Below are 24,535 nucleotides of genomic sequence, written 5' to 3' on the forward strand. Positions count from 1 at the left end.
GACCCTGGCTCTGGAATCTGTATGAGCTGGGCCTCCTAACTCTGCCTTGGAACATTCACCTCTCTGAGCCTCGGTTTCTTTTCTGTAAGATGGGCACAGATATGACACCACCTCATGAGGTTGTGAGGGAACAGGGTCATGTGGTGAAAAGAAGTCCTCATTGTCACTGTCGAAACCAAAGAAAAGTTAACGTAAAGATGAATAATATTAACTTTATGATTTTATTTTTAATATTAATTGATAGAAAGTTAGTTGATAATCTGCCTTTTCCCGAGTCTTCTCCTGCTTCTCTCTGTGGCCTCTTCAGGTGTCTGCTCAGATGTCCCCTCCACAGAGGGACCCGCCCTAGCCTTTACAGGAGTCCTCATCCCCAGCCATCCTCTACCCTGGGGGTCAGCAAATCCAGTCAGATCCAGCTCGATGCCTGTTTTTGTAAATAAAGTTTTATTGTCACACAGCCACGTCCATTTGTAGGAGTGCTGGGACCTTTAGTCCCCCTGGGCCTGGCTTTGGGCCCAGGCTGAAGCCACAGGCCATGTGCACACGTTTGTGACTGCAGCCAGAAGCCACGTGGCTCAGGGCAGCCCTTGATAGATTTTTGGTTTTTAATTCCACTTTGGCATTTTTCTTTTTTAATTAAAATTCACAAAACGTAGAATGACTCATTTTAAGGGGAACAACCCAGCAGCATTTAGTACATTCACAGCATTGTGCAACCACCCCATTCTATCTAGCTCTAGTTCCAAGACATTTTCATGACCCCAAAAGGAGACCCCGTACACATTCACAGTCACTTCCATTTTCCCTTCCCCACCAGCCACTAATCTGCTTTCTGTCTCTATGTATTTGTCTGGACGTTCTCTATAAATGGGATCAAACACTGTGTGGCCTTTTGTGTCTGGCATCTTTCACTCAGCATCATGTTTTCAAGGTTCGTCCATGTTGCAGCCTGTGCCAGTGCTTCATCCCTTTTTTTTTGCCAAGTAATATTCCAGTGTATGGATGGATGGACCACATTTGTTTACCCATGCATCAGTTGATGGACGCTTGGGTTATCTCCACCTTTTGACTATCGTGAACCACGCTGTGAACTTCTGTGTTCATGTTTTTGAGCACCTGTTTTCAGTTCTTTGGGTCTGTACCTAGGGATGGAATTGCTGGGTCCCATGGTGACTCTGTGGTTAACGTTTGGTGCCTCAGGACCTTCACTGACTGGCGAGAATCTCCTTTCTGGCTATGTTTCCTTCCATTTCTTGGCTTAGTTTGTTTTGCGCTGTTGGGAGGGATGTCAGTGTTTTGGCAGGTGCTGGCTGCCCTTCTGAAAGCTACCAACAGGGGTCACTGTGGGACTGAGGCAGCTCGGCTCAACCCTCCAGGCCTCTGTGCCCCCAGAAGCCAAAACTGGATTTTCTGGCTCTTTCTGCGTTGCTCTCGTCTTGGCCGTGTTTTTGAGTTCATAATGGTTTGCTCCGTGGTCATGGGCAGGATGTGTGAGCCTTGTGAGCAAAGAACAGTGTTCTCATCTCACTCAAGGTGCCCTGTCAGGTTGTACACCTGGGCACTGGCCTCCTGTGTGACCTTGGGCCAGTGTCTTAAGCTCTCTGGTCTTTGCTTTGCCTTTTTGGTATAAAGCAGACAGCAGCATGAAGGGAAGTCCTGTATGGTGTTAGGAGGAGGAGGGTCCAGTATGAAGACCCCAGGGCAGATGACAGTAACGATGATGATGAGAAGCTGCTTTTTAAGTGCTGAGTGCTTTGCGTGCATCAGCTCATTTAATTCTCATATCAGCTCTCTAGGATAGACACTTTAATTATCCCCACTTTCCAGATGAGGAAAGTGAGGCTCAGGAGTTTAGCAAGCTCCCAAGTTTACATAGCAAGTAAGTAGTAGAAATAGTGTTCCGGTCTGGACAGTTTGGGTCCAGACTCTCCACAGCCTCTCCTGAGGATGACGGTACTGATGGTGGAAACAGTGGATAACGGCTGGCCTTCAGCGAGCCCCCAGTCTGCACGATACATACATTAACTCATCAGGGAGGCACAGCCACGAGCCCCACTTTACAGATGAGGAAACTGAGGCACAGCGGAGTTAAGCTGCTTGCTGATGCTCACCTAGCTGATAAATGACCAAGGTTGGACTTGAACCCAGGGAGGCTGTCTGCAGAGCCCGGAGTTGGCCCTGGTTGGGCCCTCCCCTTTGGGAGCTTGGGCCTCTCTGGGACTCGGAGTCCCTGCGGGTGACTCAGGGGAAATGGTTAGCAGCCTGACTTCCTGTGTGGGGCCACCAGCCCTGCTGCGCAGAGGTGCCGCCCTCCCGCCCAGGGGTGCCGCCCTCCCGCCTAGGGGCAGGGGGCGCTGTCTCTCCTTCCGCCTGCTGGCGTGCTCACCACTCCACTCTCCCCACTCGCTCCCCACAGCAACAGCTGGAGGAGGAGGCCGCCAAGCCACCGGAGCCTGAGAAGCCCGTGTCGCCACCACCCATCGAGTCGAAGCATCGCAGTCTGGTGCAGATCATCTACGACGAGAACCGGGTACGCCCTGACCTGCCCCGCAGAGCCCCTGTGCCGGCCACCAGGTGGGATGCAGGTGTCGCTGTGAAGGGCCTGGCTCTCTCCCGGGGCCTTGGTGTTCCCATCTGTGAAATGGGAACCTGTATGACCCCCCCCACCCCTACCCCCTCAAACCTGGGTTTGTGTGTGGGAGGGGGAAAGGGTGGCCAGTGGAGACCCATCTTGGTGTGGCTGTGGTTTGTTCTGCTCAGACATGCCGACTGCTGTGGACCGTGGCTGGCCTGTGGGATGCAAATGAAAATGCAGGCATTAGGTCCTAGGAGAGCTTCAGGGGCCAGTTGATCAGCGGGGGAACGGGCAATCACTTAGGTACTCATGCAGAAGAAATTCCTGTAATGCAGAAAACAACAGTAACATTATTCATCACAACAGCAAACATTAGTTGAACAGCTCCTCCAGGCGACGGGCCAGGTTTTTTACATAGCAGTCCTCAGAGGGTAGGTATGGTGATTGTTTCCATTTAACACAGGGAGAAATTGAGGCCCAGAGAGGTTAAGTGACTTGTCCAAAGTCACACAGCTGGGAAGCGGTGGACCTGGGATTTGAACCCATGGGCCATCAGATCCCAGGGCCTGATTCGTCAGCACTGGCCTCTGCTTACATTTAGCCCTGGAAAGGGCTGTTGGATGGTTGAACGCAGGGTCTGTAGCAGATGGTGGGAGCTCATAAGAGATCTGTGGAGGACAGCTGCTGGGTGTCTGGAGGGGGAGGGGCTCAGGGTACCCAGAGCAGAGTGTCTCCCAGGGGCTGAACCCCAAGGCTTGAGCTGCTCTAGAGCCTGGGAACATGTGGCGGGTGCCTGGGGCTCTAGCTCCAGGCAGGAAGCTATTGGATCAACTGGTTTGGTTCTGCCTCCACCTCTTGAAGCTGCAACAGATGCAGGATGAGACTGAACCTGCTGGAGGCCTGGGAACGGGGTGCTGGGCCTCGCAGGGCTGGTCGCCCTTCCATGCCCTGGACCCCTACCCCAAGTAACACTAATAACAGTCACAGTGATAGGAGAACTAAGGGGCCACGTGTGCTTTAGCCACATGTCCTGGGTTCAAATCCCACCTCTACCACTTCCTGGCTCTGTGACCTTTGGGCAAATTAATTAAGTCTCCCTGCAACCCACATTCCTCACCAGTAACATGATAATTATAGCACCTACCTTGTACCACGGTGTGGGGATTAAATGAGTTCATTATGTAGTGCCCTTAGAACAATGCCTGGCACCATGTAGGCGCTAGCTGGCACTATTAATTGTTGTCAACATTGTAGTCTTTGTTATTCTTTTCTTCTTGTTATTGTTTATATTTTGCATGATTTCATTTATTCCTCTCCAGACCCGTATAAGATAGGTACTATTATTCTCTCCATTTCACTCATAAAGAAGCCATGCCTCAGAGAGGGAAGGTGACCTACCTGAGACTGCACAGCAAGTGAGCTTTGAGGCTGGGGATCGGAGCCAGGGTTGAGTTGGCTCCAGGAGCCTGTGGTAGGGGGCACAAAGGCAGAGCTCCTGGATCTGTCACTCCAGGCAGCCCCCCTGCCTGCCCTCCCTGATCCTTGGGTGGGAGAGCAGGCACAGTTCCTTCCAGCAGCTGTGGTGGCAAGTTGATGGCTTTGCCCAGGATGTCACCACAGTGCCCTTGGCCCTTTTGGGGGGCTCAGTCTTTTGGGGGCCGGCAGACTCTAGCAGGCTGGAGCCCTCAGCCCTCCCCAGCCAGACTCGAAGGCACAGGCCTTTAGTGCCCCCTGTGGGAAATTTGTTCCACGTTCCATGCCAGCCACTTGTCCCCACTTCCCTGGGGGTTTGCCTACGCAGTAATTTGGGGGGTCCCCTCCGGGTCTCACCAGTTCTCCCCAAAGAGCTATAGCTACAGATCTGATTGGTCTTTGGCTTCTTGGCCTCAGCACTCCCCCTCCCCCAACAGCAGTTAAGACACCCCTTCCCAGGTCTTACCCTGGGTGGTCTCCCTGCCAGAATTCCCGCTTCCTCCTGCCCTGATTTTCTGCAGCTCTGTGTGAGGGAGGGTGATGGGTGGGCCTGGATTCCAGTCCAGCCTGTGCCCTCATGAGCTGGGTGGTTTATTTCACTTACAGGCCTTCCATCGTCCCAGGCCCTGGCCACAGTCTTTTTTTGTCTTTTTTTAAAATAAATTTATTTATTTCACTTTTGGCTGCACTGGTCTTCGTTGCTGCACGTGGGCTTTTCTCTAGTTGCAGTGAACTGTGGCTACCCTTCATTGTGGTGCGCGGGCTTCTCATTGCGGTGGCTTCTCTCGTTGCAGAGCACGGGCTCTAGGTGCACGGGCTTCAGTAGTTGTGGCACGCAGGCTCAGTAGTTGTGGCTCGCGGGCTGTAGAGCGCAGGCTCAGTAGTTGTGGCGCACAGGCTTAGTTGCTCCGCGGCATGTGGGATCTTCCCGGACCAGGGCTTGAACCCATGTCCCCTGCGTTGGCAGGCGGACTCTTATCCACTGTGCCACCAGGGAAGTCCCCGGGGCCACATTCTTGAGGCCACAGAGTTGATGTGGCTGAGACGGTGACTGGAAGGGCTTTGTAAACTGTGAAGTGCTGTGCCAGGAAGGGTCCAGGAAGTCAAGATTCTTGGGTACCAGAGGCAAAAACTCAGCTCAGACTGGTTGAGGCTAAAGAGGGGTTATTGAGTCTCGTAATGAAAGCTGGTGTTAGTTTACTTCAAGTATGTGTGGACTCAGGTGCTCAAACGAAGATGTTTGGGAGTACTCCGTCCCCACCTCTGCTCTCTCTGTGCCAGTGTCATTCCCAGGCGGGGTTTCCCAGGACATGGAGAAAGGACTGCCGCACCTCTAGGCCCACTGACCCCTCCCAGGCCAGGTGGGAAACTCTTCCCAGACGTCTCAGCAACAGTCCCAGGGTTGGCTCTCATTGGCTGGCTGGAGTCACAAGCTCACTTCTCAGCCAGTGGAGGCCAGTGGATTTGAGTACGCTGATTGGTCAGGGCTGGATCTTAGGCCAACCTCTGGAGTCTGGGGGTGGAGTCAGCCCCATCCCCACCCTGCCCCAGGGAATAGATAGAGGAGGGGGCTTCTCCCAAGAGGAGGTCAGAGGCAGTGGAGCGGAGGCTGGCCGGGCCTATGCAGCCTGTGCCCCCGAGCCTGGGCTGGTGCTTACCAAGTTGGGGTCCCAGAGCACAGGCATTGTCCTCTCTCTCCCACAGCGCCTCAGGCTGGGGGCTTTATGCCCATTTATGCTGATTTCATCCTGATGGGCTTCTGACAGTGGGAGTCACTGGCCTTCCCTCAGCACCCCTACTCCATATTTTCAGATGAGGAAATAGAAGCCCTGGGTAATTTCCCCGCGGCCTTTCAGCTAGTGAGTGGCGGGCTAGGACTCCAACCCTGGTTCCTGGGATTCCGAGAGCAGGCCTCTGCCTGGTAAGTCCAGGTGCGCAGGGCGCATCACACTTATCCTGTCCATTCATTCATTCATTCAGCAGCCATGTAGCTGAACATCTGCTCTGGGCCTGCCACTGTTCCAGGCACTGGGAACGCAGTGGCGACCTCGGCCCCAGCCCACTCACGTTGGCTTTCTGATGGGGGGAGACGTAATCACACTCAAGCCACCACATGCAGGCGCACGAGGACCTGAGGAATTTGCCCCTCCTTGTCCCGATGCCCCTTTCTTTCCTTTCATCCGCTGCCTCGCTTTGCCCCAGCCCCCGTTGACCCTTGTACTTCCTTGACTATGCAGGCGTGCTCTTGCCTCAGGGCCTTTGCACTGGCTGCACCCTCTGCCCGCAGCTCCTTTTTCCCACTGGGCTCACTCTCTCACTTTCAGCTGTTTGTTCAAATGTCCCCTTTTCAGCCAAGGCCCATTTTGACCCTCTGTTTCATCCTGAAAACCGTCAACACCTCCTCTCCCTGGCTTTCATCTTGTCCTTTGCCCTTGTTCCCACTGGACATAATTCACATTTTCTTGTTTATTGTGTTTATTATGAACAGAGGCTCTGTGAGGACAGGGATCTCTGTCTTTCTCTCCCAGCTGTATCTCTAGCACCTAGAACAGTGCCTGGCACACAGTAGGCGCTTACTCAATGTCTGCTCCACAAATGAATGAATGGCAGAGGGTAGGGAGACTCTTCCTCCGGAAGAGTCCTCTGGTTTGGGGGCTGTGGGGACTGGCCTCTGCCCCCAGTGAAGGTTGGCGGGGGTCCCCCTGCCTGGGCTGAGCCTCAGGGGCCGGAAACCGAGTGGGCAGGAAGCCCCTCAGTTGCCTTGGGCAGGAGCAGCCAGGACTTACTGCCCCTTGGGGGATCAAGCGGATTAAATTTTAATCCTCCTCCCTTTCCTGCTGGTTCCTCTGAGAGGCGGACACAAGGGTCTGTCTCTAAATGCCCCACCGGCTGGAAAACGCAGCTTCCCGCCGGGCAGGGCCTGCCTGACTGTTCTGCAGATTGGTCTCTGGTGCATTATCCCTTCGGGGCACAAGGCCGAGGTGTCAGCGCGCACAGGGTGGGGAAGGGGCGTGGCTGTCTGCGTGGGCGGGGCCGGGCAGGTGCACACAGCTGGCAGAACAGGAAACAGGGTTCTTCTAGGCCCCGAGGGGCAGGAACGGGCACTGCAGGGCCAGGACTGGGAACGGCCTCTTGGAAGCAGTGGGTGGGCCGTCGCCCCGAGGAGGGCATTCGGGCGCGGGGGTCACAGCTCAGGCGAAGGCTCACAGAGGGGACAGGGTCTCCATTGATCTTCAAAGGGAACGTGTCGGGGGTGGGAGGTGGAGGTCTGGTGGGTCTGGGAGGATGCTCACACTTGGAGTTTGGGTAAAACAAACACAAGCAGCACTGGTCAGCACTAGCGACGGATGTGTAAATAAGGGACAGCTAGCACAGCGCTGGTACTCTAGGAACTTAGGGCAGTGGGCGATCCAGGTAGACGTCCTGGGGGAGACTTGAGCTAGGTCTGCACGATGGGCTCTGTGGGGAAAAGGTAGCAGGATATTTGCAGTGGAGAGGACTGTGGCCTGTCCAAAGATGGTGAGGAAGCAGAACTCATGGAGGCCCTCTGATTGCTGAGGGGTGAGAAGGAAATCAGAGCGTAGGACCCAGGTCCTTTTTTGTCTTCGATTTTAAGCATCTTACTAGTAAAGTTTTTTATCCAGTGTGATGATGACTAAGCAGACAGAGACGAACAATTCTCTTGGTAAGAACCAAGACTGTGAGCATTCTGTAGAGCATTTTGGGGGTGCAGGCACCCTGGTGCTCAGCTTCAGACTCCCTTCCCACCCGAGTCGTGATTCGGGGCTTGCAGAGCAGCAGCTCAGGCCCCGTCCCGAACCGGGCCCTTGCCTGTGCCTCTGCGTCTGGCCATCCTAACTGCTCCTGGAGTCCTGGGCTTCCTCCAAATTCCTCCGCCTACAGGGAGCGTTGTCCTAGCGGACCTGTGAACAGGAGTCCATGAATTCCGCCTCACTCACTCAGTCGTCTCCGTCACGCACCCGGGAAGGCTCTGGAAGGGGTCTTCTGACTGCTGGTACAGACGAGGATGCCGAGCCTCGGGGGTGACTGCTGCCCGAAACGCTGTAGCGCTTGGCAGATGGACGCGGTGTGGAGGGATGGGCAGCGGGGCCTAGAGGGAGATAGGGGCTGGGCTCCTGGGCTTCCTGGGTGGGTGGGTGCTGCCTTCACTCTGCAGAAGAGGAGGGTGAGACCTGGAGCTCAGGCAGCTGCCGAGCTAGAATTGGGGCTCCAAGGGGCGGGGCGCCGGCCAGGGGGCTGGTCAGGGTGAGGTCCGGCCCCCCTGCCCAATAGGAGCTGGGATAGTGTGTGTGTGTGTGTGTGTGTGTGTGTGTTTGGGGGGTACACGTGCGCATAAGTGTGGGTTCGTGTATAACTGGAAAGCTGTGCTCACGTGTGTGCAAATTGTGTGCATGGCTCAGCACGGGTAGAGCCCGTGACTTCTATGCATTTATGCATCCATGTATCTATATATGTGGATACACGTGTGTTTGGGTCAGCACGTGTGGGACACAGCTGTGGTTATGTGTGCATGGATACGCCCGGGCGTTTGTGGGTACACTCGTTAGCTATGTGGCATGTGTAGAGGCACGTGAGTGGCTGCACACACGTGTACGCAAAGTGGCTTGCGTGGGGCACGTGTGTGACTGTGTTTATACTTTGTGCACATGCATGTGTCCGCTTGGGTACACAATTGTACTTGTGCATGCTGTACGCACGCGTGTGTGAAGGCGTGTGTGCGTGAGTCGCCTGGTGTGGCACATGTGTGTCTATGTTTGTGCTTTTATAGATGTAGACATAGAATTTTGTCCTACGGGTCCACGGGGCTTGCGTGCGACTGTCTGCACAGGTGACTAAGGTCTTTCGTGCCCCAGGTGCTCCGGCCCCCGCGAGGCCAGGCCGCTCGGACCCTGGGGTCCCCAGCAGGAGGAGTGCCGTCTCCCTCGTGAGGCCCCAGCCCGAACCCCCAGTGTCAGGCAAGAGCCCTGGCGGTGGGTCGAAGCCAGGGGGGGCGGACTGTCCCCTCCTGTTGGCTCGTGCTCCTGGTTTGTTCCCTGCAGCTGAGCAGGGTGGCCTCAGGCAGTGACTTCCCAAAGGCTAGGCGCTGTGGGAGACCCGCTGGGCCTTGGCGAAGAGTTTGGCTTTGGTTCTCGTGGTGGCGAGAAGCCGTCAGCCGAGCGGGGGGGAGGGAGTTCCTAGTGTGGGTCCGCATCTGTGGCCGCGCTCCATTCCAGGGTGTCGGGGGGGCCTCCCCTCCATTTGAAGAGGGACAGGAAGAATTGACAGCCTACACTGTGTTCCCCGTAGAACTTCCTTGTAAAAGCCCTGGGGGTTTGGTGCCCGGGGTGAGCGCGGCTGTCGTGCGGATGGGGAGACCAAGGTCCAGGCGGGTGAGGCGACTTGCCGAGGGTTAGAGCGGAGTGGACTCCCTGCTGGACAGATGTGTGTTTCTTGAGAGGCCTGCCTGTCTGGGGGAGGGGCCCAGTAGGCAGGACATCCCCGCCAGCTCCCCGGAAGCTGACAGCAGATGTCGTACCCACCCCGCACCCGTACAAGCTGGACCGCTGAAGCCGGGAGCGGGAGTGCGGTGGCACGAGGTGGAAGAAGTGTCCCCACGACGACGTGAAGAGGTGGGGTGCCGGTTCAGGGCCTGCCTGTCCCAGCCTTTAGCTGCCACTTGAGCTGCATACTTCGGGTCGGCGGTGTGACCCCAGCCTCAGCTTCCTTGTGTGTAAATGGGGCTGATGCTAGAACCTTCCGCAGAGGGTTCCTGCAGGAATCCACACAGATGGGGCTTCTAGAGGATCCAGCCCTGGCACGTGTAGGGGGTCACCTGGTGTGAGCCGTGGCCTTGTCGTGATTGTTGACAGCAATAATAATAACAGCCAGCCCTTACCTAGCTCCCACCGTGTGCCAGATCCTGAGTTTCACGCGACACGTGTGTCAGCTCATTTAATTCTCTTAGCAGCTGCATGGGGCGGTGCTGATGTTATCCCCGTTTCGTAGATGAGGAAGCTGAGGCTCGGGGGTGGTGAAGGGACTTGCCCAAGACCACGCAGTTGGCAAGTGGATCAGAGCCCAGGCGCTGGCCGTGTAGCCTCTCCTTTGGCCGCCCCGCTGTCCCGTGTTCCAGTGTTGAGGCATCTTTAGGACTGTTCCATGGCAGGTTTCTTCTGGGTGAATCGTAGCTGTGCCGCCTTTTGGAAACTGAGTTGTCTGAAAAGGCCCCAGGGCCGCTCAGGGCTTAAGAGCAGAGCCTGGGGGAGGGTCTGTTAGGGAGCGAAGGAACTCTCACACCAGGTGTATGACGGAGAGCTGGTGCTCAGGGCACACCTGGTCGCCTGGGCTCCCCGTGGCTTTGGCAGGTAAGGAAGGGGCTCCTCCCTGGTCTCTTCTCCAGGGGCTACAGGAAGCCCCCTCCCCAGGTGCCTGTGTTCCTGAGACAGCGAAGGTGTGGTTGAAGATGGAATCCACTCCGGTTCATACGGCACACACAGGCTTCTAGAGGCCCTATACGGGTCCCAGAACGGGGACCCAGGCCCAGTCGTGTGATGTGGCAGTTTCCAGTGGCCCAGTTGCTCCAGCCCTGCCCTTCCTGTGTTTGGCATCGTTCCTTTATCTAGATGGGCAGTTGCTGCTGATCCCGACAGAGCCTCATAAATGCACACAAACTCCTATTCGTCCCTCAGAACCCAGCCTGTTACCTTTCTGGAGAGAGTGACTCTGACCCGCTTAATACCTCCCCCGTATACCACACATACTTTTGCTGCCTGAGCATATTAATCTGCCATCACTGCTCATGACCAACTGCCCACTAGACTGGGTTCATTGTAGGCAGAGGCCGATATCATTCATTTTGTTTCATGCCCTGGTGCTTACTACAGAGTGAGTGCTCAAATGTTTGGGAAGTTACCCTGTTCCCTCCTCACCCTATACCTCGTCCTTCACTTGGTCCAGCTAGGGAGTTCTTCCATCTTTGGTACCCCATGGCTGACACTTTCTGGCTTTCAGGTGTGGCCAGGGCTGGGGTGGTCAGGCTGGAACCTCCCCCAGTCTGCACCCCTCCCCCCAATAGAAGACTCTGGACCCATGCCTAGTGGAGGCCCTGGAGGGGACAAGCCCTTCTCTTTCTCCCCTCTTGGAGCTTGGAGATCAGAAAGAGGACTTTTCCTTACATCATCTTTCTGTGCCTCAGTTTCATCAGCTGTAAAATGGGGATACTCCTTATATCTGCCTGACTTCGTGCTGTGTGTGATTCAGATATTAATAATGCATGCCATGTGCTCAGTGCTTGACTCATAGTAGGTTCTCAATAAAATGGCAATCATTACAATAATAATTTGCCCTCTGATTTTCCGGCCCCCAGCTACACGCTGAGGCTGCTGCTCTCAGGGTTTTGGCTTTGCACAAAGGGGGCCGAGATCATGGCTTGTTCTTGGGTGGGCTGGGCCCAGGGCTCTAGGCGGAGCTAGTTCTAGGTGCCAGCTTGAGCCCACCTACATACCTACCCTCTGTCATGGGGGCTGGGGGAGGGGGTGAGGCTGGCCCTCAGCACCCCTCCTCCCTGCTACGACACCCGAAGCCTGGGCCTCGAATTCTGTTGTGAGCAGGGCTCTGGGTCACCCACGTTTAGTGGGTCTGGATTTGGGGATCATTGAGAGACGGTTTCGACCTGTTGATGGTGTCTCGCTTGGCGTGTCCTGCCAGCCCACGCTGAGTCCTGGATGGTCTTCCCGAGTTTGGCTGAGTCAGGAGCACCCAGCCTTTCCTGGGTCGCAGGAGGGGCTCAGGTCTCCCACATCTGTGCCGTGAGCACCCCGCTTTCCATCTGACAGAGACCCGCCCTGAAGTCATCACCTTCCACAGCTCTCTGCCCACCCCGTCCTCAGGCTGGCCCGGCCGAGCGGGCCCTGTGGTCCCTGCCTGGGAGCCTGGACCAGACACAATGTCCGCCTTCACGGCCAGGGGCCCCGGGGGTCCAGCCTGTTGAATTCGCAGCCGCTAAGCCCTTTCTGCCATATGTTCCTGTTTTCCTAATAAGTTCGGGTTGTGAGTGGGGAGGCGGGGAGGCCCCAGGGCAGCTCAGAAATAGTCACATGATGGTGAAATACAAGAATCCTAGAAAGGGTATCTCCCCGCGCCTCTATCTCGTCCTGCTTCCCCCCCCCTCCCCCCTCACTGCGGAGGTAATTGTAGACACCCAGCCGGCTTCCAAGGCGGAGGAAGGCATCTCAGGCCTGGCAGGAGCTGTGCCCGCCCCGGGCCCTGGGGGGCGTCAGGCTGGGGGCTTCAGGGGCCCGGCGCCAGAGAACAGGGTGCGTTTGTTCGAACCGAAACTTGGCGGGCTTGCCAGGGCCACTGCGGGGATGCTGAGGCCCTCTGTGTTTGTCTCCAGCCCCGGGAGGGCTTGTAGGGGGACCCTTCCCCAGCCCCGTCTCCGCCCCTGGGCCTGGATGGGCATGCTGGGCTGGGCAGCTGCCTGCTGTTCTCTGTGTGTGTGTGTGTGTGTATCTGCTGGTGTTTTTTTTTTTTTAATTCCTCCTCTTCTCCGTCACCCTGCAGAAGAAGGCCGAGGCTGCACATCGGATTCTGGAAGGCCTGGGGCCCCAGGTGGAGCTGGTGAGCTGGGGAACAGGGTGGGGCGCTCTGGGAGGGGGTGGGCAGGGTGGCAGGTGGGGGTGAAGGGAAGGAGAAGCCCTGTCCTTGGAAGGGGGCAGGAGATCCACCCTTCGGATGAGAGGGGCGGGCAGGTAGCGACGGGCAGGCCGCACTGCGGGTGAGGAGGGGTGCGTCGGCGCTCCAGCTGTGCTCCCAAGCCCAGCCAGTCGGGCTGCAAGATTCACCAGCTGGAGTCCAACCCATTTGGCCTGTAGTTTATCGTGGAAAGCCCATACTCTGGGCCCGATCCTCTGAGTTCAGCTCTCAGATCTGCTACTTAATAGCAGGTGTCTTAACCTCTCTGTGCCTCAGTTTCCTCATCTGTAAACTGGGACTAATAATAACACACATCCCACTGGGTTGTAGTGAAGACTAACCATGCTGAGTTTTGGAAAGCCTGATGGAGAGTAAGTGCTGAGTGTTAGCACTTGCCCTTGTTGTTATTATTACTGTTGTCGGTATCATTTTACTGATGGGAAGCTGCCATGTCAGCAGCAGAGCTGGGAAGCAGACTCGGGCCTTTTCTCTCTCAGGCACCCGTCACCCTACGTGTCACCAGAGATAGGAAACAAGGGAGCACCGGAACTCCCGGCTGGTGGCCTTGGAGTCCTGGGAGAAATGGCCAGAGTGCCCACCTGCCTGGGACTGTCACTGTCCCACTGAGCGGGGCGGTGCAGAGCCACGGGGGCAGCGCGTGGGGACACGCACATAGGATGGAAGCGAGGGATCCCCGTGCGTGTGTGCATGTGAAGGCTGCGGGGTGGGAAAAAACGTGACGCGTTTGGAGCCTCATTTTAAACTTGGCTTCACCATGTGTTTGCCGAGTGGCCTTGGGAAAGGGACTCGGTTTTCTCATCTGTGAAATGGGGAAGCCGAGGATCTTGATGAGGGAGCGATGAACTGGTGCGGGGAAAAGGCTCACTGACGCGGCACTTGGCCTGTGGTGAGCGCTCAGTGTCGTGGACCCTTGGGAAGGCAGAGCTGTTTGCTCCGGAGTTTCTTCTGCAGTGACAGCTGCTCCTCAGCCTGGGGTCCGTCTGCTTAGGCCACTGAGGAGCTGTGAGCAGCTGGCCTCTTACTGCTCCCAGGTCCTCTCAGGCGGCGGAGCCAGACAGGGAGTGGGGCGGGGGGCTCCTACGGCTCAGGGGCGGGGCGCAGTGCCTCTCCTGGGATGGGTGACAGGCTCCCAGCCTGCGGCCTTGCTTCCCTTTGGGCATGCTTTCTGGGATGTCTCTAGCAGCCTCTTTTAAAAAAAATTTGAGTAGCTTTATTGAGATGTAATCCACATGCCGTACAATTCACCCATTTAAAGAGTACAAGTTAGTGGGTTTTCGTATATTCACAGATGCGCACAGCCGTCTCCACAATCGGTGGGAGAACATTTCACCACCTCAAAAGGAACTTTGTTCCCTGAACTATCACCCCCCCACCTCCCACCCCGCTCCTTCCTCTCCCCCTCCCTCCCAACCAACCACTAATCTGTTTTCTGTCTCTATGGGTTTTTGCCTATTCTGGACATTTCGTATCAGTGTAATCATACAATACGTGGCCTTTTGTGTCTGGTTTCTCTCACTCAGCATCCTGTTCTTAAGGTTCATCCATGAGGTAGCCTGTGTTGGTGTTTCATTCCTTTTTATGGCTGAATCGTATTCCATTGTACGGATGGACCCCATTTAGTTTATCCGTTTATTCATTGGTGGGCGTTATGTTGCTTTAGCTTTCGGACATTACAAAGGAAGTGGCTGCGAACATTCATGTACAGGTTTCCGTGTGGATGTGTGTTTCCCTTTCTCTTGGGTAGATACCTCGGCCTGGACCTGCTGGATCATGTTAATTCTGTGTTTAGTCTCTTGAGGAATTAATTGCCAGACGGTTTTCCAGAGTCGCTCCACTGTTTTCCATTCCCACCAGTAAGCTGCTGCTCACCTCGGTTTCCCTTTCTCGCCAGTGGGGCTGGCAGGACTAGAGGCGTCACCCAACCATTTCCAGACCTGGAGGCTCTCCCTCTCCCATTTCCTGACCTAAGTAGTCCTGGAGGCTCCTGAGTAGGGGGTTGGAGTGTGAAGGGAGCCGCTGAGAACAGCAGGGCGTCTGCTGGGCTCACAATTTCAGTGATTCTTTCCTGGGTCTTCGGGGGCGAGCAGGCTGTCCTCTGCTTGGTGGTCTCACAGTAGAGGCTTCCTCAAGGCTGGTGGCGCAGGAGGCCGAGGTCTGGGGCGCTGCGTGGCTGTCACCGGAGTGCTCTAGAAGTCGGTAGGCTCTTGGCTTGGTGGCCTTCCGTGGGGCTGGAGAGGGGCCTCACATTGACACGGCACCTGCTGTGTGTCAGGCCTTGTGGAAGTGTCACCATCCATGTCCTAGGAGAGGCTCAGAGAGGGCAGGGCCTTGCCCAGGGTCACACAGCACGAGATGAAGCCGGGAGGTGTGCTGAGCCCATGGGGTTGTGGCTGACCACTTCTGCACGGGTCTGCCCTCTGTCTTGGTTACCACAAGGCCCGACTGACCAGAGGCGTCCTCCAAGCAGAGGCAGCCCTGAGGCGCGCCCTCAGCAGGGCCTGCTTCGTGCCACCCAGGAGTCTGAGCTCAGGCCGGGAGGAAGGGCCTGGTGCTGCTCACGCCGGGTCTCGGGTCACTGGGCTGCACCCGGGGAGTCCAGTTCCCTGGAGGTCTCTCCCACCTGCAGCCCAGGGAACAGCCAGCCGAGGAAGACAGTGATGGGCGCTCTGTGACCTCCCTCGGGGGGAGGCCTGGGCCCAGGAGAAACCCGCGTGGGAGAGGAAGATGATGAACAGCGCGGACGGCTCCAGGCAGGGCTCTGCGCAGCCCGGCCCTCCATCCCTGCGCCCTGGGGACCAGGCCTGGCCCCGAGCGGGCAGCGGGGGGAGGGTGTGGGCAGCCCCATCCCCCGCCTCCTCGCCCTGCCGCTTTGAGCACTGGTTTCCTTCCTGTTCAGAGGTGTTATTTTAAGAACGCCGTGTCACCAGAGGGCTGAGGGCCAGCGCAGACACTCCGTTTCTAGCAGTTCGTCCACCTGGTTCTTCTCGGCCCCCCGCCGGCTGCCTGCCGTCAGGTCTGGAGGGGACCTTCCTTCCTTCTCCCCGAGACCCAGCTTCTCTTTCTTAGTCATTTCTGTCTGGGGCCCTACAGTCTGGCACATGCTCCCCTTTGTGCTCTCTTTCTCCCTCCGATTATTTGGCTGCGCCCCCATTTCTAGAGGAGGAAATGGAGGCATGGAGGGGGCGGGCCTTCCTGCAGGTACCCTAGGCCCCCCAGCCTCACTCCTGTGGGGTCGGCGGCAGGGACTTTCCCTCTTAGGTCTCGTGTCCCCTTGGCGGGGGCTGGAGACCTGGGAGGTAGCAGAGAAAGCTGCTGTGGGTGTGAAGGCCAAGGTGGCCGCGTGGCCACTAACTGGGGACACGCCTAGGCGTTGCCTGGCCCTGTGCGTTCCCCCCGCCTGCAGGTAGCGAGGAGGGGCGTTACGGGGGACGCCCTCTGGCCCTGCCCTGCCCTCAGCAGTGCACCAGCCAAGGAGGTGTCATGATCCTTCCTCACCCAGCCCGTCACCATGGCAACAAACAGCCCGCCAAGGCCGCCCTGGGCCCAGAGCCTTCCCTTCCCGCCCAGGTCTCAGTGCACCTCGAAGAATGCCCAGCGAGTGCCTCCTTGGGGGGCAGCCCCTCTGGTCAGAGGCAGCACACCCCACAGTGTTCTCTGACTTCTTCCTGGCCTTTTGCTGAAGGCCACCTGGAGGGGCAGGGTGCTGTGTCTTCCTCTTACCCAGCGGGGCTGGAGGGTGAAAGTGATTCCTTCCCCTGCGAGTTTAGCGGGTCAGAGGCGGGCTGGGACCCCGCCGCCCTCCCAGAAGCCAGTCTCCCCTGTTCTGGCCCATCCCATGTTGTAGAAACGGGACGCCCCCCTGCCCCCCGCCCATCACTGGCACCCGGGGTCCCTCTATGTGGTCCTTCAGCCCCTCCTGGCCTCCTTAGACCGTGGAGACTTTGCCATCTTTAAAAGCAAAAAAAAGCAGTTGAGTCACCAAGTCTGACATTTCCTGGGCCACTCGAAAGCCCAGTGAGGTAGGTCCTATTTGCTCTATACCCATTTTCCATATGAGAAAACCGAGTCCTGGAGTGTTGAAGGCACGTGTCCAAGGTCTCACAGCTAGTGAAATTGGGGTGCATCTGTTCCTAGAAACTGAACCTTTAAGCCATACTCATTCCCGCCCGGCCTGTGTTTTATTGGCTTGTGAGGAACGTAAAGGACCAGACGCAGAGTCACCTGGGGTTAAACACGGGCATTTGATGCCCTGGAATTCAGCACAGGCGTCTTTGTAGGGCTCCTTGTTGTCCTGAGATGTGGGCTCTCCACCATGTGCAGTAACGTCTTGCCCCTCTCTGGCTGGGAAGTTTTGCAGTGGGTCTGACGGTGGTCTCTCCTGTTGCCTTCCTGTTCAGACACCCAGAGTGGGGGGTGGGGAAACCTCCCCATTTTGAGCCAAGCACCTTGGAAGGGCATCTGACCCAGTGTGGTGGGACATGGCCTGTGCTAGCCACGAGGCGGCATCTCGATCCCAGGGGGAGCAGCTGGACTTGGGGCCTGCAATTGCCTGAGTAATGGTGAATTGTCATGGAGGGAACCTGGGGGACACCGGGAGAGAGGTGCCATTGTCCTCAGCCAAGGCTGCCTGCGATCCCCAGGGCAGCAGAGGCCCCTCCTTGAGGACCCCGCCCTGTCCACAGAGAGCAGGAGGCCTGTCCCTGGGGACACGGCAGGTTGGACCTGTGGCCATGCTGCTTGTGGGTGGTCCCCATCGGCTGGGATGATGTCAGGAGGTGTATTCAGGTCCATGCTCAGGGAGAAGTTCAAGGGTGGGGCCTGACGTGCCCCGTTCCCTCACCCCGGGGCCCTGCCCTGAGGCTTCAGGACACCACGTCTCCATCTTCACCTGCCCGGCCTGACCCGTCACACTCTGTACCTGGTTTTTGTACCACAGTCATCCATGGCTGTCTGGGAGGCTCCTGCTACCTGTGTGGGTGTGTGAGACAGAGAGAGGGAAGGCGGGGAGAGGGAAGGGAAGAGAGGGCAACACAAAAAAAGACACACAGAGCCATAAAGAGGGGGACATGCAGAGAAGGGGGCAAGCAGAGAAAGGGCCAACTCCTTCCTCCAGGGCTGGAGCTGAGAGGCGGGATGCCTCATCTCTTACCAGCCAGAGGCAAATGTTTTAACCTCTCAGGGACTAGATTTTCTCACCTGTAAAATGGGGGTGGTAATTGTATCAGTCAGCAACTGCTGTGTAACAAACCAGCCCCAAATATAGTGGTTTGAAACAACAACCTTTTGCTGTTTTCCACGAGTGTAGAAGTCAGCTGAGCAGTTTCTCTCGACTGGGCTCAGCTCACTCACATCCGTGGGCAGCTGGGAGGTCAGCTGGCGGCTCACGGTTTTGCTGGGATGGTGCTGCTGTCCTCCATGCAGCTCTCTGCCAGGCTACACGTGGTCTCTTGACGGGGGTTGGGGGGGCAGGCGAACAAGAGAGGAAGAAAGAGCAGAAACGCCTCGTCTGCTTTCATGACGTTTGCATCTGTCCCATTGGCTAAAGCAAGGGCGTGCGTGGGTACGGGGGGAGGGGCAGGAAAAATGGCTTCCATGAATGCAGTCACTGCACCCTGATGGTGATAATGACCCTGAGACTTCTTGGACCTCTCAGTCGGCCAGGCGCTGGGCTGAGGGCTTTGCACGCATTACCTCCTTTGATCTTCACAACAACTCTCTGAGTTTAACCCCATTTACAGATGAAAACCTGGGGCACAGATGGCTTAAGTAGCTCACCCAGAGACACACAGCTGGACAGTGGCAGAGCCGGGATGCGAACCCGGGGGTTAGCCCCTAACGGCAGCGCTGCCGTCCAGCCGGGAGCTAACACGACATCGAGCTCAGCTCTTGCCCCATCGCAGACACTGCAGCAGCTTCTTCCTTTGCATTTGCAGATTTGTTGCTGCATGTGCGCCCAGTTCATTCATTTCTCACTGCTGTGTCGTCTTCGAGGCGTAAACGCGTCCTAACTTATTTCTTCCTCTTTCTGGAGGTGGACACTTGCTTCTAATGCCTTACTGTTATGAACAACGCGGTCCGGGCATTCTGGCGTCCATCTCCTGGCGGGACACAGTGCCCGACCGCTTCCAGGGCTTCCGCGGTAGGGGAAGGGGGTCGTAGGGCACACGCATCTTCATCTTTTCACGTCTCTGGGGCACGTGTACCTGCGTATGTTTCTATCGGCCATGTGCACGCCTTCCAGTCTCCTCACGTCTTCACCAACCCCTGGCACTATTAGGCTGTTTTGTCTTCTGCCGGTCAGCGGTGGTGACGGGGCATCTCACGGTGCTTTGGCGGTCTTCCCCGTTCGAGACCATTGCTGATCTCAGCTTCCCTGGGATGTGTGTGCTTGTCCCTGGGCGCTCAGGCCAGCCCTGCCCCGTGCCCCGCAGAGCAGCCATGGCAGCCACTGCGGTGAGGGCTCATGGTACCCACAGCTGTGCCCAGAGCGTTACAGCCTGTTCCTCGCCGGGGCTGAGGGCTGGGTCCCCGTGTTCCGTTTCATGCCTGCCGGCAGCTGTTTCCCACACCAGTGGATGGCTCCCTGGTGCCAGGGCCTGGAGCGCTGCGGCTGAGGGGTCCCAGGACTCTGCAGTGGGGTAGTAGCCGGCCCAGCTTGCACCGGCTGCCCACAGCCCAGGCCCGGCTCCGACGTGCCTCCCTGTCTCTTTCCTTGCAGCCATTGTACAACCAGCCCTCCGACACCAGGCAGTATCATGAGAACATCAAAATGTGAGTACCTGTGGGCAGCCGTGCAGATGCACAGCGGGGTGGGGGCCTCGGGTGGGATGTGGGTTCTCAGTTCCCAGCGGGCTCCCAGCCAGGGCCAGGTGCTGGAGGAGGGAATGGAAGGGGGCAATCTGGGCGAGAGTTCTGGGCCTAGGATGGAGAGGCCTGCGAGGCCAGGGGAGGGGCAGAGGGGGTGGCCCCGTGAAGCTTTGGGAAACAGACCTGGGGTTGGGGAGGGTGGGCAAGCTGCACGCACAGCTCTGGAGAGATAGAGGAGGAGGGCTGTTTGAGCAGGAGGATGTTGCCGGGCGGAGGAAAGTGAGCTCAAGGTGACGGGGGCGGCCATGGAGCAAGCAGGGGCCCATGGTTTGGCCTCTGATGTATGCATATTCGGGACCGTCCTGTGGTCTGCACAGGGTGTCCATCTGTGGGGCAGCCCAGCGTGGAGCAGCTGGGAGCACTAATCCAGACCCAGAGGCTTTGGAGTGGCCAACATGACGTATCCCAGTGAGGGGGCGCCTTTTCCCAGATGGATGCTAGAAGCGAAAAACTATCAGTGAAGTGCCCCCCACAGTTGGTGTGGGCCGAGCTGGCAGAGCAGGGGCAGCCGGACTGTGCTGGAGACCAGTGACTTTACGTGGTAAAGCTGGGAGCCAGGTGTGGCTGCCGGAAGGGGGCCGGCTTTTCTCTTGGGATGCATTAGTGGGAGCATAGCCTCCTTGGCTGAGGAGGGGATATTACCTCATGTTGTTTTCCAGGAGCCCCAAAGGTAAAAGGGGTCTTGCCCCTTGAGGAACATGTGGCTGCGAGCACTCCGGGACTGTTAGCTTAGAGGCAGACCCTTCGGGATCACAGTCATTGAACTGTTCAAGGTTCATTTTTGTGTGACCTCAGGAGGGCGGGGCTTAGCTGGTCCAGCGGGCAGTCCGGTTTGGTCTGATTGTCTGAGCTTCCTTGGGGTGGAACTGCAGGGTGGACGTGCAACAGTGAGCTCCCCATCCCTGGAGGCATGCAAACCCCCCGCTGGTTTTCAAGCTCCCCTGGCGCTGGACTAGTTGTTGCGGAGGTCCCTTCTGTTGTAGTTTCTGGACTCGAGTGACTAGTCTAGGCTCTGGTGACCAACACGGCCACCCACCCCCGAGTCGCTGATGGAGCAACCTAGACAATCCCGTGTTGCCAGCAAGGTCCTTGGCCCATCTGGGCTCGAGAGCACCTGCCTGTGAGGATGCTTCACCTGTATTGCCGGCACTCAGCCTGTGGCTGGCAGGGGCTGCGGGGTGTCCTGTACTGGGAGCGCTGGTGTAGTGCTAGGCTTTCTGTGTCCGATGTGGCCTGTGCTTTTGTCTGGCCTTAGAGTGTGTTTGCTGCTCAGGTACCAAATCCCTCTCAACTTTACATGGTTTATTTTCCAATCAGGCCACCGTAGTCTTTATAAGCTTCCTGGGACCTACCTCATCGTGGGGACAACTGCTGGGGGTGGGGGAGGCCCAGATGGATGTTAGGTGAGGACCAGGGGGCCTTTCGGGCCTGTCACAGCTGGTTTAGGGGATGGGGCTGAGGTGTTCTCATCTGGGCAAACCTGCTGGGAACATTCATTCGTTCAATACACGCTTACTACACTTACTATGTGCCAGGCCCTGTTCTAGGGACCTGGGGGTTCAGCTGTGAACAAGACAAAGTTACCCATACTTTCATTAAGTTTTATCTAGCAGGGGAGACAGAAAACAAATGAGTTAATAAGTGAATAAGAAAACATCAGCTAATAAAAAATACTGTGGTCACATAGCTATCTTAAGCTCTTTATGCTTTAATATACCTAGTTTTATTTTTCCTTTCAGCATAACAATTTTGATAGCAATATTATTACACTGAAACTTTTACATAAGTTTTTCACTAAACTAAAAATGAGTAATATTTTAAGCTGAATAATGTGGATGATTTCAGGCTGTAAAAACGGCCATAGAATCCAAACAACAAAGGAAAAAGCTATCCTACAAATAATACTAGCAAACAAGATACTGCTACATCTCTAAGTAGAATACAACTATAAGCTTATTGAACCAACGCCCTATTTTTATATCCTGTAATCTTCATCAGAGGATGGCTCTGGTCTACTAGAGTGCATTTTGGCTATGTAAATAACCGCCTAGTGAAATTTGTTCCAAATCTAAGTCACGGATGAACAGATGTTTAAGTGTAAAACATAGAGGTAAATAATTTTAAGATTTTTTTCCTGTTATACGTGGTCAGCTTTATGTTAGAAAAATGTATCTGTAAGCAAGTTATTTGAACTGAGTTCTTCTTAGAACTTTTAATTTTTTTTCATAGTTTGCCTCTGAAATCATAATCACTTCTGTAATTTTAATTTCAGTGTGGTCATCATTGAGTCAGTGCAGTCATTTACTTTAAAAAATGCTGTGAAGATGGCAAACAGGGTGATGGGAGAGAAAGTAAGGGGGGACTCTAGCCAGGGAGATCAAGGCAGGACCTAACAGTTGAGGGAACATTCGGGGACTGTGCAGCAGCTGGAGTGTAGGCCCCCCAGGCAGGTAGAAGAGGCAGTGCAAAGGCCCTGGGGCTGGACAGAGCAGGCGGGTATGTCCCGAGGGGGTTGGTGAGGGAGAGGAAGGTGCTAGCCAGATCACCCAGAGCTGGTGAGGAGTTTGGGTTTTATTATCTGTGAGAATGGAGGCCAACGATGAAGTTTATGCTGAGAAGTGATTTGATTGGATTTGGGGGAGCCGATGGGCCGGGGGCATGTTGAGAGCCCCAAGCATCTGGCTCGTGTGGCCAGTCACTTACTACCAGTGCCTCGGTTGCCCCATCTGTGAGATGGGTTGCTGAAGATTCAATGAATTACTAGCCCTGAAGTGCTGAGCTCGGTGTCATGCGTGTAGGAAGTGTTCAGTGATTTTTGTTCTTTTTACTTTATCAGCAGAGACCAAGAGGTATCCCTCAGTCATTCATTCACATATTCAAATATTTATGAGCACCTGCTCTGTGCCAGCTGCTGTTTGGGCCCTGGGGGGACAGCAGTGGGTGAGGCCTGCCATTCTGGTGCTGCAGACAGACAATACGCCTGTGATAGAAAGACAGCTTGGTGAGGACAGTAAGACAGATCAGGCTGGGGCTGCTTCTCAGGGTGCAGAGCTTCACCAGGTCACCCTAGCCGCGCCTCCCAGCCTCTCTCCGGCTGCTGTAATTGCCGCCAGGTGGAAGGTTATCCCCTCCCCACGGGACCTTGCCCTGTCACTTTAATTTCTCAGTGTTTGCGCGCTGGGGCCGCGGAGTTAAAGTTAATTTCACGCTTGACTTCCTGCTGCACTGGCAATTGCCGATGTGTTGAAGTCACCTGTACCCACCTCAACTGCTGTCCTCTGCCACCTGCCTCTTCGGGAGGTGTGGGGATGGCCACCCCTGCTCCCGGCGGGGTCGGGGACGGGGGAGGCGGGTGACTCGCTGTGGGGGCTCAGCCCCAGGCCTCGGGGCTGACTCTTCAGACCTCCCAGGCTTTGGGAAGCAGGGGAAAAGGGCAGGAGATGGGGTGGGGGGCAACCCCAGAGCCGCATCAGCCCGTGCTCCGTGGAGGGACTGGCCCCCTCTCTGCAGGCCGGACCGGCCGGGAGAGCTCGGAGCTGAATTCACTGGGTTGGGGAACCCACAGGTGATTCGGTGAAAGGACATGGGATTGACGCAGTGGTGATGGTTCAGGCTCCTGTGTGTTCTGCCGTGGCCACCCCTTCACCTGGTGTCCTCTCCTCCCCTCGGGGCCTGGAAGCCTGCTAGCTCCTGGTAGCTCTTCCTTCCCGATTTTCTTGTCTTCAGACTGATTTTTCCCCTCCTCAGCCCTCGTTGAGGGCTGGCTGATGCCCTGGGGCCGTGCAGAGGGAAAGGGTGCTCAGGCCCCAGGTTACGGTGAACAGGTCCTTGTGGTCTTGCTCTGGAGGTTCAGAGATGTGAAATAACTTCCCCAGGGCCTCACAGCCAAACTCCTAGACCAGCCCGATCTGCGCACCCACGCTGCTTCCCTCTCCTGGGTCTGCAGTCTGGACTCTGCCCCTCGCTAGCCCGGTGACCTCGGGCAAGTCACATCACTTAGCTTGTCAGTAAGTTGGTCTCCCTGGAGTCATTTTGCATGGGAAACGCGCTTGGCCCCTGGTAAGCATGTTTTGGACCATCAGTCACCCCGGTCTGACAGGCTTTTCCCAAAGCATTCAGGGCCCTGCGTGGGCTGCTTCCCCCACAGTCGGGGGTCTGGCTCTCCCTGAAAGCCCCTCCTCACTCCCTCCAAATTCACTGTCACCCTTACTCCCCCAGAACCCAGTATTCTCCCCATTTCCCTCTGCCCACCCCATTCCTTTACTTCTCCCAAGCTTCATCTCAAACCTCTCCTCCAGGAAGCCTCCCCTGATTGCCCCCACACTTTCCTTTTTCAGAACTCCATAGACCCCAGGGCCAGTCCTACCCAGGGCCTGGCCAGACTCTCCTCGAACATCCACAGACTCTCCATCTCCTTTTTCCTCCTTTCTGGTTCTCATTTCTCCCTCTAGTTCAGTGTCAGCCGACAAGGCCTATATTTCTTGACAGGCTGTGCTTTTTTAAACCCTGCCTTCTCCAGGAGATTGAGATATCCTTTGCACCCTATAAATGCCTCCACCGGCAAACTCATCACATTGCTGGTCTGTCGGTCCTTCCAGAGCCCTCTGGACTCTGTTCCCTATTTCTGGACAATCTCAGCAGAGGAGATTTGTCTGCAGTATGCCGTTAGCAGCTGCAATACCTAAACACTTCTTGGAACAAAACAAACACTCAAAAAGTGTTTACCAGAAGAATGTTGGACAAGTGGTCACCCCAAACCAGATGTCTAGGGGCTTGCGAACCACCCAGATGCATGCCTCCGGGGCGGGAACAAAGTTAGAGGGGAAAGGGCTGGTGGGAGGCGGTAGGGAGTGGTGAGGACCGGGGTGAGCGGTGAGCTCCTCACGCTTTTAAAGGGGCAGTTAG

The 24,535-nt window shown here is 56.3% G+C and overlaps 1 protein-coding gene across 32 annotated transcripts in view; it reads left to right on the top strand.

Annotated features, from left to right (window-relative positions):
• The window catches only part of NCOR2 (nuclear receptor corepressor 2), a 224,689-nt gene that overhangs the window by 90,190 nt on the left and 109,964 nt on the right, over nt 1-24,535 (top strand). For all 32 annotated transcript variants that reach the window (XM_081251922.1, XM_081251913.1, XM_081251914.1 and 29 more), the window contains 3 exons: nt 2,417-2,530; nt 12,611-12,667; nt 19,482-19,534. In XM_081251922.1, the coding sequence (XP_081108048.1) occupies nt 2,417-2,530; nt 12,611-12,667; nt 19,482-19,534 (224 nt within the window). The remainder of the gene's footprint in view (nt 1-2,416; nt 2,531-12,610; nt 12,668-19,481; nt 19,535-24,535) is intronic.

Source organism: Mesoplodon bidens (assembly GCF_964165515.1).
Source record: "Mesoplodon bidens genome assembly, chromosome: 13".
Classification (NCBI taxonomy): domain Eukaryota; kingdom Metazoa; phylum Chordata; class Mammalia; order Artiodactyla; family Ziphiidae; genus Mesoplodon; species Mesoplodon bidens.